At 43.5% G+C, this 19073-nt stretch overlaps 1 protein-coding gene across 3 annotated transcripts in view; it reads left to right on the top strand.

The window, feature by feature from the left end:
* SMURF1 (SMAD specific E3 ubiquitin protein ligase 1) overlaps positions 1-16399 on the top strand; it is a 49444-nt gene extending 33045 nt beyond the window's left edge. For 2 of the 3 annotated variants that reach the window (XM_079953790.1, XM_079953788.1), the window contains 11 exons: positions 110-194; positions 472-618; positions 2214-2415; positions 2788-2891; positions 5857-5971; positions 7910-8088; positions 8404-8541; positions 9371-9491; positions 11071-11272; positions 11695-11779; positions 12767-16399. In XM_079953790.1, the coding sequence (XP_079809916.1) occupies positions 110-194; positions 472-618; positions 2214-2415; positions 2788-2891; positions 5857-5971; positions 7910-8088; positions 8404-8541; positions 9371-9491; positions 11071-11272; positions 11695-11779; positions 12767-12866 (1478 nt within the window). In that variant the 3' untranslated portion in view covers positions 12867-16399. The remainder of the gene's footprint in view (positions 1-109; positions 195-471; positions 619-2213; positions 2416-2787; positions 2892-5856; positions 5972-7909; positions 8089-8403; positions 8542-9370; positions 9492-11070; positions 11273-11694; positions 11780-12766) is intronic. The other variant, XM_079953789.1, reaches the window with a different exon arrangement.
* The last annotated feature ends 2674 nt before the right edge of the window (positions 16400-19073 follow it).

Raw genomic sequence — 19073 nt, 5'->3', positions numbered from 1 at the left:
GCTATATACAGCTGCTTTTAAGCATTAGCTGAGCTTTCGCAGATACTTTGTTGATGTGCAGTTTTTCCTTTGGACTGCTCACTGTAGCATCTTTTCCCTATCTTTGTAGAACAAAGGACAACAGTACAGGGACAAGTTTACTTTTTACATACACAAACTGGTGTTAGCACATGGCATGACCCCAGGATACCAAGGTATGTATGGCAGTCTTGAGTTCATCTGGGTTTGGGCAGGTAGCTGTACCTGTGTTTGGGGAAAAAAATACACTTCAGGTAGTTCCTTATAAAGCCTCATACTTAGGGGGAAAATGTTCTTTCTATAAATGTTAGTTAGGGTTTGTTAACCAAAAATTGCTGCCCTTTATCGTTCCCCCCCCCCAGCACCTCAGAGTTCCTCATGTTTTTTCTAAGATAAATGTTTTAGCGTTAAGCTTAAATATGTATGTTTTAATTGTTCTTTTGCTTTTCATAGAGACCTTAACAGTGTGAATTGTGATGAACTTGGACCTCTACCACCAGGTTGGGAAGTTAGAAGTACAGTGTCGGGAAGAATATATTTTGTAGATCATAATAACAGAACCACACAGTTCACAGACCCAAGACTGCATCACATCATGAAGTAAGAAACCAATGTGTTGCCATGTGCTTCTGTGGCTCAGAATCATAGCAGCTGACCCAGCAGCACAAGCAGAGCAAGCGCAGTGGGGCTGCATGGGCAAAGAAAATGTCAGTACTAAAAGAATTTGTTTTTCCCCAGAGAGGGATGTTGCAAGCTGATTCCTTCCAGCAAGGCCAAATGCTTGATGAATGTAGAGTAGAATCCAAAGAACAACGCAACATGCAAATGAGTTTCACTGTGCCCCTCCCCTACTGCACTACATTCCAATTTACTTTTGAAACCGAGAGGGCTTTGATATGTGCTGATATGTAATAATATAGCCGCCTGCTGCCTGCTCTTGACTGGCAGTGGCTGTTTGGGTCTCTTTCCCATCCTGTTTAATTTGAAGGTTCCAGGCTTTGCTAGCAACCCCGCCCAGGCCTTTATTTCATAAAATTTATATACTGCTCAATTGTAAAAAAACAACAACCCTTCAAACCTTATACATCCCTTTGCCAGTGAGGTGCCCCCGCTTCTATTAAACAGTTCTCCGGGGCCGCCTTCCACCCATGCTTATTGCTTGCTCACTCACCTGCCTGCCAGACGTGCCTCAAACTGGATCGGTGTGGCTGCCTGTTGGTGGTCACGTGAACTGCTACATGACAACAGCCTTACACACACACAAACAAACACACCCTTACCTGTATCTTCCTATATACATAAAAATGTGCTCTGCAACTGAACTCGTATCGGTGGGTGGGGGGCTCATTTGATCTACATTTTGAACACCTATGATGAAGGGAAAGTTTGTTTAATGCAAACGCTTGCTTCCATGGTCTCAAACATATATTGGTCTGATGAAAACCATTGCTTCATTTTCGTTTTAGTTTTTGATTTCTGAATAGCTGATCTGAAGTTTAATTTAACTGCCTGCTTCTGTGTTCCACAGTGGACATAGGAGTATTTGTGCTTTTGAAATAAGTACAAAACTGCATGTCACATAATGAAGTAAGATTTGTTGAGTTTGTTGGCTCCAGTTGTTCATCATGTTACATGAGGGTTTTTGTAGGGTAACTATAGCTCTAAAAATGGGCCTGGAGAAGCAGAGTACCACTACTACAAGTAAAGAAGTACGAATGCTAGTATTATGGACGTATAAAAATATTTGTTGCATGTTGCTATTGTCTTGAAAGCCAATATATGGTAGCATAAATGAGTTAAAGCTACCACAGGGGACACTGTTTTATTTGCTGCAACAGACTATACCTTTGTGTAATCAATTTCCTTATCTAGTTCTTTATAAGCTATGAAAAGTTTTTCTAATCTTGTTTCCTGATACTGATTTCTTTTATTTCATAAAATTTATACATCGCTTATTGTAAAAAAAAACAAAAAACCAACCTTCAAAATGGTTTACAAAAAGAATAAAACAGTCAGTAAAAAAAGTTAATAATCAAAAATTCAAAGAATTAAAGCCAGCAGTAACTAAAAACAGATCAAAACACGCACCAACGCTCTAGATACTGATGTCAAGAGACTATGTGGCTTCCCACTGTAGTGGCAATCCTTCCTTCTTCATTCCCTTTTGAGAGTAATCTTCTCATCTTTCCCTTCAGTCACCAATGCCAACTAAAAGAACCCAACCAGCCTTTGCCAGTGCCGAGTGAGGGATCATTGGAAGACAGCGAGGAGTTGCCTGCCCAGAGATACGAGCGAGACTTGGTACAGAAGCTAAAGATCCTCAGGCATGAGCTCTCCCTCCAGCAACCCCAAGCTGGCCACTGCCGCATCGAAGTATCGAGGGAAGAAATATTTGAGGTATGTTGATCTGTGTCTAAGATAGTGGGAGGTTTAGCCTTTCCAGTGCATCTAGGTAATGGCTATGGATTTCTGCAGATGCAGCTTATCAAAAATGCTGCCCCTGTGAGGCCTAAAGATATAATGAAAGCCATTAGAATGAATCACAAAATGAACCTAATGTCAAATGATGTTAAATTTGAGATAAAAAATCACTGTTCAGCAGCTATAAGGAAGGTTTGCCATTCTAAACACAGCTAAAATTTCCTGAGGGCTATGACTTGAGCAGTGGTGCAAGAAGGGCACCTCTAGATATTCCCTCGATATGTGAAGAGTAGCTACTGTTGAAAAAGTGTTCATTTCCTGAGAGTATACTTCTGTCTCTTACTACAGGAATCATACCGGCAGATAATGAAGATGAGGCCAAAAGATCTAAAGAAGAGACTGATGGTGAAATTTCGAGGAGAAGAAGGCTTGGATTATGGTGGAGTGGCAAGGTGAAAGACAAGTTCTTAAAATGACATGTACTGGGCAAAGGAAGCCCTTTGCAGAGACCTCCAAATATTGCAGATAAAAATTCAAAGGAACATTTTATCAAACCCACGAATGATGGCAACCTTAGCATGTAATGCTACAATTTACCAAGGTTTGGCATTACAAGGGCAAGCCTTTACAGGCCTTGGGCTTGATCCAGCAGCATGGTCCTATTTGCCCCCTTTCCCCAAGTTGGGTAGGGAGCTGTGCCTCCACCTTGTCCCCTCAACAGGCTGAAACAGCAAGTGACCCCTTCTGCCCCCTGCCCTGCTTAAAATAATGGTGGCCTCGTTCCACCCAGGAGAGATGGCCTCTTAGTAGCTAATGTGCAATGTCTGGCAGAAGAGGAAGCCTACTGAGACAGAAAGGTGGGGTGTTAATAAATGTAAGCATTGTTTTAAAAAATATTGAAATAGTAACAAATCAAGTTTTTGAATTTCCAGGGATTCAGAAAGATTAAAAGCTATGGAGATGTGAACATTGACAGCTTCTGCCTTTAAGACAGGTTCTGTGGTGTTTGAAAGCTTGTACGTTCTTGCTCTCCTCCATATGTCATATTTTAATGCCATTGCTCTTCAGATCAACACAGAATTAAAGGTTTTAAAGTTTAGTACTTCTTGATTTTGCCCTTGCATTTGGAAGTTGTGCTTTTTGATGGTATTTTTTTTTATGAAATACCCAATGGCTCTAGAATCCAGTGCTTTATGAAACTGTCTTCTGAATAACTAGACACACAACAATCATTTCCTTCCTTCTAAATTAAAAATAATTTTCGGAAAGATGCCAGAAATCAAGAGTCCTATGTGTTCCTATAAAAGTATATGCCACAATGTTAGCCTTTAAGGGAGACTTTCTCAATCTCTGGCCCCAGATGTTGAATTACAACTCCTATCATCCATAGCCAGCAGGGGCAGCAGTTAGGGATGAGGGGAGTGGTAGCCCAACAACATCTGGGAACCCCAAGTTGAGAAAGGACAACATAATATATCTACTTCTCTAAATTGCTATAATAGTTTTTGAAGATGTTTTGCATTCTCTTTATCTAACTTGGATATAACCCTCTGGCACCTGAGGGTTGCAGTCAATGTTAGTTTTACTTAGAGTAGACCCAGTGAAATGGACATAATTAATGTAGGTCCATTAATTTCAATGGGGCTACTGTGAGTAGAGCTTGGACACGATCCTTTGCATTGCGCTGCTCCTGGTGATAGGTCTGTGTCTAATCCAGGGATCTGATTGTAATGCTGATTCCTCTCTTGCAACTGAGTTGGGAAGCTCTTTGAAGGGCTGAGTGTGCCAGTGACTAAAATTGCCCTGAGTAAGACTTTTCTTTTGTCTAACTCCAGTGATACATTCTCTGATCTTAAATTCTCTAGACAAAATTCTTGTTGTCTGGAGCGCTTCCCGTTTGACCTCTCCCTTGTCATCACTGGCATGTTGCAAGAGTTTATCTTGTCTGTGCTTTATATCTGTCTAGACAGCTGCTGAATGCTCTAGCACAGCCTATTCAAATGCCTCCATTTAGCTTCAGGGGGACCCATGTTGTGCAATAAAACCACATGCAGTGTTACCCCAGGTAGAAACTCTCAACATATCATCACAGAAATCAGGCAGTCACCAAAGTATTTCCAGAAACTAAGTTCCTGTAGAATTCCCTTTGTTTAGCAGCTTCCTCTTCACCAGTCACATGATCAAAACTATCCGGAGTGTCCTTTTGTATCCTTTTAGTTGTGTTTACAAGAACAAATATGCACCCCTGTATAAAAGTCATATTGAAGAAAATTGTAGATGTGCCTTATTGGGAATAAGATTTTATTTTGTGTGTGGAGAGAGACAGGGATACAATGATTTGATAATATTTACATTGTAAAGTTTTGATAACTTGCATTTCTGAAAATTACATTTAAATAGAACTTACATTTGGATTATCTTGGAGGTGTTGTTTGCGAGTTGCTTTGTAGCGGTCGCTGGCTACAGACAATTAAAAAATCTCTAGAGACAGACACACAAAGTACAAAAAGATATGCACTGCCATTACATTGCGGTCTTCAGCTCTAATCAAGATTATTTTGCTTAATCATATTAGGCAACCATCCTTCTATTGATTTTTAGGAGCTTGCTCTTGCTGCCAAAACAATATTTTAGAAACATGTTAATTTACAGAATAGAAAACAAACTCTTACCTGATTTCCTATATAAACTTATGTGAGGTTTTAGAGTTGGAAGGGATCTCGAGGGTCATGTAGTCCAGCCCCCCGCAATGCAGGAATCTCAACTCAAGCATCCTTGACAGTCTTACGTCCAAACCGGCACTTGTGGTTTCATTCCAAAACAAATCACTGTCATTATCTGGAGCCAAGGTTTGTTCTTGGCTTTCCGGTCATGACTCATTTGGAAAGAACCATGAGTGCTGCTTTGAGCATAACACTGAGCTAGCTGGTCCATGGTTGTTTCCCCACAGACTAGCAGAAGTACACAGCAAGGTCTCTCAAGCTGTCTGCACCAGCATGCAGCTCACGGTCATTACGGTTTAAGCAAACGACACAGCTTGACAGAGCCAATGAAGCCAGCTTTAAAAGAATGCCTGGTTGTGTCTAATGGTGCATTAATAAAAGAATACTTGGTTATGGAAAGTGACCCAGTTTTCTGTCCGCTGTATTCGCATTGAGTGTTAACCAAAGAGTTCTGTGAAACAAATGAGTGCTTGTACTCTTTTCTTTCCCAGTAGAAGCTGATCAAAGGAACAGGCTTGTCCTAATTTGCCTCCTTACATTGCACCGAGTCTAGATTCTCTCCCACCCCCGACCCTCTTTTTTGTAGAAGTCACAATCTGTATCAAAAGAGTAATGGATCCACACGTTACTGGGTGGGGTAAGCTTTAACTCCACCGTCCAGCCTCTTCCCTAACATATGTCTCTTGTCTGGCAGGGAGTGGTTGTACCTTCTGTGCCATGAAATGCTGAACCCTTATTATGGACTCTTCCAGTACTCCACGGATAACATTTATATGCTGCAAATAAATCCAGACTCCTCTATCAATCCTGTAAGTATTCTAGAAGCAAAGCAGGTGTGTGTATGCGGCTTAAATACAGGCTAATTCTCTGAAACCCTGGTAGTGGTATAGGGGTCCAAACAGCAGCCAATCTTGTTCCATGGGACCAGTGTGGCTTTAGATTCAAACAGCCACTCCCATGCCATGTGGCAAATCACTTTTGTAATGCGGGAGTTTCAGAAGTATTTTGATGTGGCGTCGACTCTCCCATTCAGGAAGGGAGATGAAAATGTTCACCACTGCGGCATGCAGACTCTTGGGTATATTCAAGTAGCTCTTTGGATCCCAACCGTAAGCCCTTTGCAGATGTTCACTATATATTCACAGAGGGATCCAGCCTCTCACTATCCCTCACACCCTCACCTGCTGTTTGCACTTTCGATTTCATGTTTAGAGCACATGGGTCCAACCTTTGCATGCTGCATGCTTGGTTTTGTGGTATACAAAATGCACTTTGCTCAGTGTTTAAATAGGAGCCTTTATGCATCAAGTTGAATGTGCAAACAGTAGGGTGGGCTGGCTTGATTCTATTTTCCCAGTGCACATGCAGTTTGAACCACCCTTGCACAGTCCTGAGATTTCCCTTACTTGTGGTATTATGTGAGTCTACCTATCTCTGTTACTTTTTCAGTTAACACCAAATAGACAAGTGAAGGTAAGTGTGCCTATCATAACCGAGGAGAAGCACCGGTGGCTTGTAATGGACTAATTTTGTAGAACCTCAACTTACCCATTAAAGGAATAATTAAAACTTTGTTTGTTAATTACCTTGTCAGTTCCACACTAAACCCTCATTGCATAGTTTTGCCCCTTAGAAGATCCACTGCATGTTAACAACTTCAAACACACATACCCACACGCGCCTTGCAGAACTGATTACATCTCCATTCTGTCCAAAACCCATATTATTTTTCAGCCTCACAAAGTTCAGGGTGGTATTTGGTGCAGATTGGTTGCCCAGGTAAACAGTTGGTTGCCTGGAAAGAATTTGGCAAATTGCAACAGTTTTACCCATATTTGATTTCAAACTAAAGGAGGGGAGTTGTCGCTTGAGTATTATTATTATTATTAATTTAATTTAATTTAATTTAATTTTTTTAAAATTATTATTATTATTATTATTCCCTTGTACACCCTAAGGTCCCAGGGTAGGTTGCAACAATTTAAAATACAACATTGTGCATTATGAATGCATCATGTGTTAATGGGACTGATAGAAATGACCTCGTATATACTCATGACAAACAGCCTGTCTTCCTCTAGCCCAAGCAGCACACGTGTATTGAAAACCTTGGGGTTAGCAAGATTAGCATATGTACAAAAACTTTAAGAAAACCTTCGAAGGGGGATGAGAATCTCGGCCCATACAGAGAAGTGAGTCATCTCAGTGGCTGCAGAAGGCTCCATATCTGTTGTAGGGAGAATGGAAAGCTTGGGAAGGAGAGTGACATGGAGCATCTTAGAAAAGGGCCTAGTTGGTTTTGTTGAACCTTGAATGGCACAAGCATATGCTATGCTGCAACATTTTGTTTCAGGTCTCTGTTGTTTTGCATGGAGAGAGATTGTACAATAGCCTTCTCAAGCAAACGTTGATTGGGCCTAAGTGCCTGCTTTTAACTGCATTGGCTCAAGTAGATTGGCTTTTAACATGAATCGCCATGTTTGTGGCTAATGATCTGATGGTCACAAGCCTGTGTAGTGCAGTATGGTAGGACTGTGGTCTCGAGACTGAATGCATTTAGTCAGCTGTGTTAAGTATATGTAACATTGAATTCTGTGCAAATTGATTAATTTCTCATCCAGAGGGCTTGAGATCATTAAGCGAAACTTTCATTGAACTAGGAAATGGCTGAAGGCATAAGTCTAGCCACAAGATGTCAGCATTGGGCTTCTCTTCCAGATAATGAGTCTCTTTGATGTTTCTCGTAGGATCATCTGTCTTACTTCCACTTTGTTGGTCGGATAATGGGTCTGGCTGTGTTCCATGGACACTACATCAACGGAGGTTTCACTGTTCCTTTCTACAAACAGCTGCTGGGCAAACCCATCCAGTTATCTGATCTGGAATCAGTCGACCCAGAACTACACAAGAGTTTAGTTTGGATTCTGTAAGTATTGCATACGCAGTTGAAAGCTTTTTAAAAAGACTAGGGTGAGCGGAAGCAGCTCCACATAGTAGGACTTTGCAGCCCCTCAAAGTCACTGTTCGTCTGCATAGTCCTCTACCATCGCTTGGGTGTGTAGATCCATCAGAATCTCTAGTGCTGTCCAGCAAAACAAAGGTAGAGTTTGATTGTAAAAGACGCTAGATCAACTCCTAATAAATAGTTTGGATTCTTCCTGCCATAATGTTTACTTAAGAAGAATGTTTTGTGCGCCTTGGAGAGTACAGAAATGACTTGCAGTCTTTGCCTTGTTGACAGAGAGAATGACATCACTCCGGTTCTGGACCATACTTTCTGCGTGGAGCACAACGCTTTTGGCAGGATTCTACAACATGAGCTCAAACCAAATGGAAGAAATGTTTCTGTTACAGAGGAGAACAAGAAAGAATATGTGAGGTACCACCAGAGGAGGTTAAATGTTATCCTCTCATAATGCAGAGGTGGTGGTGGTCAGTCTCAGTTTCTCTGTCTCTCTCCCCACTCCTTGACTTGCACCAGTTTGTGTGTTCAGAACATTTCAGTTCTGTAGTGCAACTGTGGGTCAAAGTTATCCAGTGATCTCTGTAATATGTGTGCTTGTGCGCTTCTAGTTGCTGGAGACACCTTAATTTTTGCCACCTAGTGTCTTCTATTTGGCTTCAGAATCTCATTCTTACGATAGCATTGACTAATGCCACACAGTTGCTGCTGAAGCTGTAGGCCAGAGGTGGTCTTGATGGGTCTGGCAGTGTATTTTGCAGAATACATTTCTCATCTTGTACCACTCGGTGTTCTTCTTTGTGGCTGTGACTTTCATCTGCTCTGCCTCTTTCTCCCTATATTTGTATGCAGCTTGTTGCTATGATCAACACAGAATTTGTAACTGGTCACGGATGTCCAAATTGGATGATGACTTTACTCAGATCTGCCTCCTTTAGGTGGTGGGAATTGGCAGCATAATTGGGGCCTGCAGTGCCATGCATCTTCCCCATTTACATGTTTTAAGAAAGCTGCACTGACACATGGACCCCAGTGGTGCTGGAGATTGGGCAGGCATGCTGCCCACCATGCACAGGGATGAGATCCCTGCAAAAAATATTGTTTGCTCCTCCCAAAGTATTCCTCGTTTGGGAGTTCCTAGGGGGGGAAAAGCAAAATCTTGAGTGTACCTATTTTGCTGCAAGTTATATTTCACTTGAAGGCTTCTGCATTCAGTTCTCACTTTTGATTCGCTCCCTGTCCCCAGGTTGTACGTTAACTGGCGGTTCATGAGAGGAATTGAGGCCCAGTTCCTGGCTCTTCAGAAAGGCTTTAATGAACTTATTCCTCAACACCTACTGAAGCCTTTTGACCAGAAGGAGCTTGAGGTATTGCATCCTTTTCTCCATTCAAATTACGGTGTGGTTCCTGTGTTCTGTTAAGTGCCCTGGGGGAGGGGGGAGGAATCCTCCTTTTCATATTGAATGGGACAGTTTTGCCTGAAGCTACTAGGCATGCTAAGCCTGCTCTTTGCTCCTCACTACTGCTTAAAGAACACTGATGTTCTACGTACACCCATAAGAAAAGATAGTTGAGTGGCTGCTTTTGCACATCAACAAAATGCAGGAAAAGGATATGCAAACTCCAACCTCCAAAGCTAGACAAAAATACTGAGCTGGGTGAGGACAAAACTATCTCCCCAGGATAATAAAATGCCCCCAAAACCAGACGTTTGGGCACCATTAGGAAAGTGGAACCTTTTTGTATTGGCTGACATACCTTCATGATCTCCAGGTGTGCATAGCAATTTGATGGCTTTGAGTGGTCGACTCACCTCATTGTCAATACAGATTAACCAAACAGCTATTTTTTGTGATCAAATCTTTGTTAAAAAATTCTCGATCACTTAGGAAGATCCACTGGGTCAAAACGCTTCTGATCTCAAGGCAGTATCTATTTTTCATTTCTCACAGCAGTTTGATGTTCAGTTATTATCGTAGATTGGTGGTATTACTTGTATTTTAGTAATAGTTGGATGGTGCCTTGTACGCCTCCTTCCAGCAACTCCTGCAGCCAAGCTGGTGCCAGGATCCCCAGACATGCTGCCCAAGCTTGTGCCCTGGGAAAGTTGCTTAGGTGCTGCTAATACAGTGGTTTGACTTCAACCCCCTAAGCGCCCCTATTCTCTCACGAGACAAATGGATGTCAACAACAATACAACAACAAGTAATCAGCACATAAAAGGTTTGGCCAGTCCAATATCCAGGAGGAAATGAAATTCAAAAACCTAGGAAAGACACTTAACTGTGGAATTAAATGGTGTGCATAGTGGATACAGAGAGTTCTGTTTGTGTGTAAAAGGTAAGGGTACCCCTGACCGTTAGGTCCAGTCGCAAACAACTCTGGGGTTGCGGCGCTCATCTCGCTCTACAAGCCGAGGAGCCGCCGTTTGTCTGCAGACAGTTTTTTCGGGTCATGTGGTCAGCATGACTCAGCCGCTTCTGGCAAACCAGAGCAGCGCACAGAAATGGCATTTACCCTCTCTCTGGAGCTGTTCCTATTTATCTACTTGCACTTTGACGTGCTTTTGAACTGCTAGGTTGGCAGGAGCAGGGACCGAGCAACGGTAGCTCACCCCGTCTTGGGGATTCGAACCGCCAACCTTCTGATCGGCAAGTCCTAGGCTCTATGGTTTAACCAACAGCACCACCCGCGTCCAAGTTGTAAATACTTGTGCACTCTGCGGCAGAAGGTGTGAATGTGTGGCTCCTGATTTGTACAGCGTCTTTCCACACACAGAGAAAACAGTATATCACAAAATCAACAGTCGCATGACAGTTTCACAATAACAGAAATAATAAAAGAGCAACACAGCAGCCAGTAAAACAGCATACAACTCACCCACCCACCCATATTTCAAATCTATAAACGTTCTGCCCCTTACATTGTGTATTTCTGATCCATCAGCTCATCATAGGTGGCTTGGATAAGATCGACTTGAATGACTGGAAGTCCAACACACGCCTGAAGCACTGCATGGGAGACAGCAATATTGTCAAGTGGTTCTGGCAAGCGGTGGAAGCCTTTGATGAGGAGAGGAGGGCCAGGCTGCTGCAGTTTGTGACGGGCTCCACGCGGGTTCCCCTCCAGGGTTTCAAGGCTTTGCAAGGTGACTGATAGGGGTGCTGAGTTAGCACGCTTGTGCAGAGGGCTACCCAGTTAACCTGCCACCAGTTCCTCCTTGATGATTCTGCCCTTTGTTAGCTATACCATGAATTGTTCCATCTGTACCACATGGAATTGCCTTATATTGGAGCCAGTCCGTTGGTACCTCTAGTCCAATACTGTCTGCTCATAACAGGCAGCAACCTTCCAGGGTCTTGGCCAAAGGGTGTGTGTGCTCACTCCCATTTTGTTTCTCTCTAGACTCGTTGGCCTGTGTGTATGTGTGCACATGCACACCTCTGTGCTTAGGATCTGTAACTTCCCAATCTCTGCCTCGCTGCTGTCAGGGTTTATACGTGTCAGGAATGACTAGTGTGTTCATAGTTGTGTTTTTGAAGGGCCTTAACTAGAATGTCTGTTTGCAAGGTTCTACAGGCGCCGCAGGACCCAGGCTCTTCACTATCCACCTGATAGATGCAAATACAGACAACCTTCCAAAAGCTCATACTTGGTAAGGCTGCTTTTCTGCCCACCCAGCTGTGGTGAAGTGTGCCTGTGCGAATGTGCCCTCAGGTCTGCCCAGATGAAGCAGCAAAGCTTTACCAAAAGTAAATTGTGTTGTAGTGATGTTTGGTGTACATCTAGAAACCTAAAGGAAAACCTTCCCTTATTATTAGATGGTTGGAATGAAAGTTAAAGAGTGATTAGAGCTATTTTGGTCAAAGTTTAATCATACTCAAATACAGCAAAGTACTGTTAAAACATTCATGAATGGTGGAGGCAGCAGTCTATGGATTCTAAATGTTTTTAATTCCATGTTTTATATGACACAGTAGAAAAAGAATCAATTAATGTTGGAAGCTGTATGAGCAAAGAGCCCATTCAGCTAATTACACCCATGTTTTGAATAACAGTTTGCAGATGTAAGGGCCTAAGTAAATGATGCATGTTAATGCTTGTGGCAGCTAATCTTTAATAAAAATAGGTTGCTTTGAACGAGCCCAATTCAGAATGGAGAAGCAGCCAGGTGCTAGAAAGGGGGCCTCGCTTTCGCCTCACTGTCCACCTTTCTGCTCCAAAGCCACCTCTCCTCTCCCCCCCCCACTGCTTTGCACCCGTGGGACTTGTAGTCCCAAACTTCCCATTGGCACCAGGTTGGGGGAGGCAGCCACGCTGTAGAGAAAACAGCAAGCTCCCATTGGAAGCATCCTGCCCTGTTTACTGCTGGCTGGCTTCTCATTGGGCCATCAGCTGTTTCAATTTCTGTGATCCCGGAAAGCCTTTGAAATAATGTATTAGTGAAGGTTGGCATCTTTCCTAGCAAACAATTAACAGCTAAACATTAGGAAAAGCCAGAATTCTGTTACAATTCCTCATAGCGATACAGCAGATACAAATGGCCAAACCAAAACACCAGCCTTTTCCAAGGGCCGGGTGAAGAGTTGTATTTTGAGTTGGTGTCAGCAGGGCCCTAACGCCAATCTCTTGCCTTCTGCAGCTTTAACCGAATTGACATTCCGCCTTATGAGTCCTATGAGAAGCTTTATGAGAAGCTGCTGACAGCTGTGGAAGAGACATGTGGGTTTGCAGTGGAGTGATTGGGCAACCAAAGGAAACAGATACTACTAGCTCATGGACCACCAAATCAAAAAGCTGTAAGAAGAAGCTTGCTGTGAACTTCTTTTGTCCAAAGCATTGCGACGCTTGACAACTGGGGGAGGGGAGGCTGCTTCCTCTCCTTACTTCCTGTGGTGGTGTTGGGGGGGGGGCTTTTGTTGGGGGTTCCCCACCATACTTTTCTCCCCTTTGTTACAAAAAATTCCCCCTCCCCATTTTTTCCCCATGTCCCATGAAACAAAAGGCAGCCAGGTTCAGCATTTGGTTTTGGTTACCCAAGATATTCTGCTAGACTCGTAACACATATTGTGATAAGGTCAATGACCTGTGGTCTTTTTTTATAGGAGTATCAAACTGTAGTTGAGTATCTTGAGATTAGTTTGCTGAGGACTTTTCAACTGGTAGGTGTATCTGGATGTTTTGTCTTAATGCAGTCCTGAGCCCTTGTAGCATCCAGAAGCATCCTATGGAAATGAGACTGGCACCGGGATTCCAAATTGCACATTTCAGAATACCCATTAAAGAACAGTTAGCAGGAAACGGCTCCGTAGGTGCAGACAGCTGAAGGTTATTCCTTGAGAGGGAGCTTTTTGTCCAAGTGTGGTGGCTTGGCTCTTAAGAGAGAGGAATCCAGAGGAGTCCAAGCCATCTTGAATTGGGAGGTAAGTTTTCATTCTGGATGCTTTGTACATGAGACAGATTTGTTCTGTGGACTTGCTTCCCCTTCTGTGTGTGATTGAAGGCTTGTGTTAGAGAATGTGGCAGTGGGGAATGGGCCACATTGTCAGCAGCCTGAAAAAGTTTTCTCCTGACATTGTTTTTTCAGATTCTTTTTTTTTTTTACTTGAAACTGCAGAAATTCTTTTAAGAGGAAATAGCTAAAAGCAAAACTAATGGAACCAAGTTCCGTCGTTGAGCCACTGGGAGTGGAAAATGGCTCTGTTGAAAGATGAATATATAATAAAGATCTAACACAGGGGTTTTAAGCCTACAGATACTGAGTAACCCAGAGTACTGCTTTCAAACTCTTCTCCACCCTGACTTTCATATATCTGAAGCTAATGTTCAAGGTTGGTGTCAAGTCATTGGTTTCACACAGGAGAATCAACCCTGTCGGGTTAACCAAATCAAACAGGTTTTCAGTTTCCACAACAAGAAACAAGGCAGTGTTTTTAACAACATAACATTTTCTTGGCAAAAAGGTCAACTAGTAATCAATTGTGATTCAGTTCATAAGACTCCCCCCCCCCAATATATATATTAAAATTGTTTTAAGCAAAGATGCATATTAACCATTACTTTGGACAAGTAAGGACATTGGGGTTCAGCCATGGGTCAAATGGTTCTTTTACCTACAAGGATATTTCTGTTGTTCATTTTTATTTTTAAAACATTGAATTTGATAATAGCTTTAAACTGTGATATGACAGATTTAAGGTAGATATCTGTCAGAGTCCTAAAATCTTTCTTTCCTGTTGTTAACCGTATTTTTTTTGTGATGGACACATGAGGATTATATTTGAGAAAGGAATTCTTTTTATTTTGTGTTTTTTGCACCATGTGGCTAAGTGTTGGATTTTTTTAGGTGAGCTAAGGTTTAACTTGAAATTGCCTTTTGAATCCAGGCGCACTTAAGGGACCAGTTAGCTACAGCTAAGTTATTTAGGAAGGGAAGTGTATCAAGGAGGTTTGAGGGATTTTGGATTCACATATTTGGTTAAGCATCTTTGTAGTACTCTGGATAATAGAAATCTCATGATCTTGCCAAATGTCTGTGGAGATCAGATGTTGTTATTGGACCCATTAGCCCTGTCAGTGGAATTTGAATGCACAAGGTTTCGTAGAGATAGGAACGTCACACAAAAAGGTTTTCACAAGTCATTTCCATGCAAATCTGAGGTGGTGGAAGTGAAAGGTCTTCCTTGAGCACAGAGGCTGAACAGGTTGCCCATGTGAGATTAGCAACAGTTAGCAATGGCGACTGTTCACCTGGAGGTGAATCTTAATGTGACTCTTGCCATGTGGTTTCAGCTTCTGTACAGTTGGAGCCCACACCATGCCAACGACATTTGAGATGGAGAAGTAAGCGAGCAGGTGGCCACAGATGTGGCAGGCATGCTCCAAGGGCAGCATGAGCATTGGCCCCGAGTCCGTGTTCAGGCCCTGAGCACATGGCGCCTCTGTGATAATAGTGCAGAAGATTGGGGGACTTCTATCTCCAGGATATTCTTTACATTTTGTGTCACTGTTCCAACACCCAAGAGCCCAAACAGACTGTTTGCTGCATCTTAGCTTGAGGCAGCAGCAGCAGCAGCAGGGATCAAAGGAAAAAAGTAGACCAAAGGTTTTTTTCCCCAGGGTGCTGGCTAGAGCGGCACAGACCACTTGCTTCTGCTCAGGCTGAAACTTCCACATCTCCTCCCTGAACAAGAGAGGGTATAAAATATAAGTGGGATTCTTGCTGCTACAATCTGCTGAGCTTCAGCACAGTCTTTGCTGAAAGCTTTTTAGCAGTCAAACCATCCAAAGGACACACAACAGACTTGATGGTTTTATATTTTCCCTGCAGTGGTCTCTTGGTAGATTCAGGCCCTCCGGGCTTGCAGCAAGTCCATGGAAGTCTACCCTAAGGCAGATGGAGGTGGTGAAGGGAAGAGGAAGTTTCCTACTCTTACACAACTGACTTGCCGGCAGTACACCTTTCCCCTCTCCCCCCTGCAGGAGGTGGTGAAAGGGCTATTTCAGTTGAGACAGAGGAACAAGAGCCGGGCTACGTGCTTCCTCTTCCCCCAAGCAGCTTATCACATCCAAAGTCTCCTTTAATCTAAAATCTCCAGTATGTCTAGCAGTGTAGGTCAGTGACGCACATCTGTTTTTGTGTTTGTTTGTTTGCTCTTTTGTTTAGTTGCCCTGAAATGCATCATCCTTCATTTATGCACTCAGGGATGTAGGAAATTGCCACTCCTTTTGTGTTACGAATTGGAAAGGTATGAGTGAGTAGCCCAAGGTCTAACCTTGACATATTGGAGCAACCTTTTGTTTCTGAAGAGGCTGCTTGTTCAGCATGGGGTGTGGTTTATGAAACCTCAACTATCATTCAGACGCCTCTTTCCCCCACTTCCTTAGTCCATTGCCCAGTATACTACACTGTAGAGCACAGAAAGTTTTCCAGAAATGCAGTACATATTTGTTCTTACTCAGTTAACTTTTTTTTTGTTCCTCAACCACTTTATAATGTATTTTTTAACTTATTATTTTGTAACGTCTTGTTTTTAAGTATTGCTGCTACTCCTTGTTACTCTTCTCACCATTTTTATTGCAAATTTTATTTTGTGAAAAAGTTGTACACTAATGTTCTTCATTTTATGTCTAAATCAAAGTATTTAAAGAAATACTAGTTCTATTTAACGTGGTTATGGAGCCAGCTGGAATAAACCGTGATTGTATAGCAGGCTGGGCCCAGGAGGTCATGTTCATTTTTGTTACATATGCAATAAACTCTCACAACTTTAAATTTGTGTAAAATCTTTTAAAATGTTTCCACTAGTGTGTTAGATGCACCAGAAATGTAATACTAATCCTTTTAGCTTTCATTGTGAATAGGAAGCTACCTTAGGCCAGGTAAGATTATTTGTTCCTTTTGACCAGGGCAACTCACGTAGAGCTCTCCAGCTCTCACCCGCATCGTCCTTTGTCATTGGGTGTGGTGACTGGGGCTGGTGGGAACTGGATCCCCACAACATCTGGAAGGTACCATGATGGCTTTCCCTGATCTAGGATAGTATTGTCCGCTCTTTCCCACCACCTGCCCTGCAGATCCTTTTTAACCAGAGGTGCCTGGCCCTGAATATGGGACCTCTAGTATGCAAAGCATTTTTCTTTGTCGTTTAAGTCTGGCCCCTTTTTATATAGCATCTTGCCTGCTCACCTGTGAGAAGGAACATCCTCGTAAAATGATGGTGTTGAGCCACAATAAGAAGTGTGTGGGGTCAGGAAAGCCAGTTTTGTTTCGTTTTTTTAAAAAAGAAACTGTGGATAGATTTGCAATCTGGCTCCCATGCTCTCCTTCCCAAAAGCACCCTGCCACATGATGGCTGCCCTGAACATTTCCTCCCTGCTTGGAAGCAAAGGGGTATGTGGACTTATAATCGAGATGCACCAGAGCCACGTGCTCTTCCAAAACCTGACCTATTATGGGCACACGCAGAGTAATGATGGTGCTCCTTCCTGGACGGCAGAGTCATTAATACTCCTGATGGATGTTCTCTTTTTCTTTTGGGCTTGGAGGAACAGAAGGTCTTGGCCTGCCTTCTCGCTGGTTCTCCTCCTTCCTTGGATATAGAACAAAGGGTGTCATTGTGCCCAGGTTGAGACTGCAGGCCCTGGCAAAGCTTGTCCTGAGCAGAAGCACTTGCATGACAGTGGCGTGCTGATGGATCGACTTGGACAAAGCTCGCCTGTCCGGCTGCTTGCCTGTAACCATTACTTTCCCTTCCCCGACTCCACATGTGCTCTCCTGGAAGGTTTGTGCTTGCACACTGGACACGTGAGCTAGATGGGTTGCACGTGTCTTTTCCTAAGAGCACAGTCTCCGACCTGCCAGCTCCGGCAAGTTCCCTCACGTTGACTTGCCTTTGTGTTGGTCCCATAACCCCTGTGAACTGCAGAGGATCTTGGGGAGATTACAAAAATGCTTGCTCAGGGCATCAGCTCAGCTTGTTGGCAGGGCTGGCTCAAGGCGGGTGGGGAGCTTAGCAAGGGACCTTAGCAGGGACCCCTCTTGCTGTGATGGTGCCCAGTCACAGGTTTAACTAGTCATACACTCCAACATATCTCCGATGAAAACAGGGGTGCCCTAAGGAAAAGTGGGACTTTCCAAGATCAAATCAGAAATTGGCTTCTGTAAATCTGGGACTGTCCCTGGAAAACAGGGACCCTTGGTGGGTCTGTAGTGGATTGTGGCTGTTTTTAATTTCTTACAGTGGCCTGTTGCAATGTGATATTGGGGCCATTGCAGGACAGTAGAACGGCCACACGCTCCTCCCATCACCAGGGAAGTCACTGCATGCATCAGTGTTGGTGGGCCTTACTGGGACCCCAGCAGCTAATTCCTTTTGGTTACTGACACCAGGCCTGGAGGTTGGGCTTCACTAGCAATCTCCTTGCTTTCCTCCTGCCGGCAGGTGAAGATTTTTCTATTCCAACAGGCCTTTGGGAACTGACTGCTTTTGAGGAAAGGGCTGGTGCTGTGTTTTAATTCTATTAGCGCTTTAATTACACTTTAATGATTGTCTTCTCTTACGTTTTTAGCTTGCTGTATTTTATCTGTGTTAGCTTCCATGTGTTGGAGGAAAGGTGGGATATTATTAATATTCAGTTCTTCTTTTTGGGGGTACTCAAGGGTAAAGGTAAAGGTAAAGGTAAACCCTGCCCGTACGGGCCAGTCTTGACAGACTCTGGGGTTGTGCGCCCATCTCACTTAAGAGGCCAGGGGCCAGCGCTGTCCGGAGACACTTCCGGGTCACGTGGCCAGCGTGACATCGCTGCTCTGGCGAGCCAGAGCCACACACGGAAACGCCGTTTACCTTCCCGCTGGTAAGCGGTCCCTATTTATCTACTTGCACCCGGAGGTGCTTTCGAACTGCTAGGTTGGTAGGCGCTGGGACCGAGCAGCGGGAGCGCACCCCGCCACAGGGATTCGAACCGCGACCTTTCGATCGGCAAGTCCTAGGCGCTGAGGCTTTAACCCACAGCGCCACCTGCGTCCCTACGTACTCAAGGGTACGTAGTATCAAAACCTCCCCCCCCCCATGTTAAAAGTGTGGCACTTACTGTTACAACTTCATGCTAGGTACATGCACCTTTTTTTCTTTAAAAAACCTCCCAGTGATAATAATAATTTAATTTTAAAAAGTTTTATTGGAGTTTTCAGCAGAAAGAGAAGAACAGAAATAAATAGGAACAACAAAACAATAAATTATTAAATCCATGTGCGCAGTGGGCATCTGCGTCACCCGGCTGAGCTGATTCAGAAAAACACTTGACTCTGCAGGAGACCACAGCAGGTGAAGACTTGGGAAATTCTTCTTTTCTCAGATAAGGAATTGGTGCATGCAAAGAATAAGAACCGGTCATTCTTTCTAGGAAAGAGGAAAGTGGGCTCCCCTGCATGCTGGCCATGCAAACCC

The sequence above is a fragment of the Podarcis cretensis genome, assembly GCF_951804945.1.
Source record: "Podarcis cretensis genome assembly, chromosome: 14".
In the NCBI taxonomy this organism is placed as follows: Eukaryota; Metazoa; Chordata; class Lepidosauria; order Squamata; family Lacertidae; genus Podarcis; species Podarcis cretensis.
This window is presented reverse-complemented; position numbering and strand designations above follow the sequence as displayed.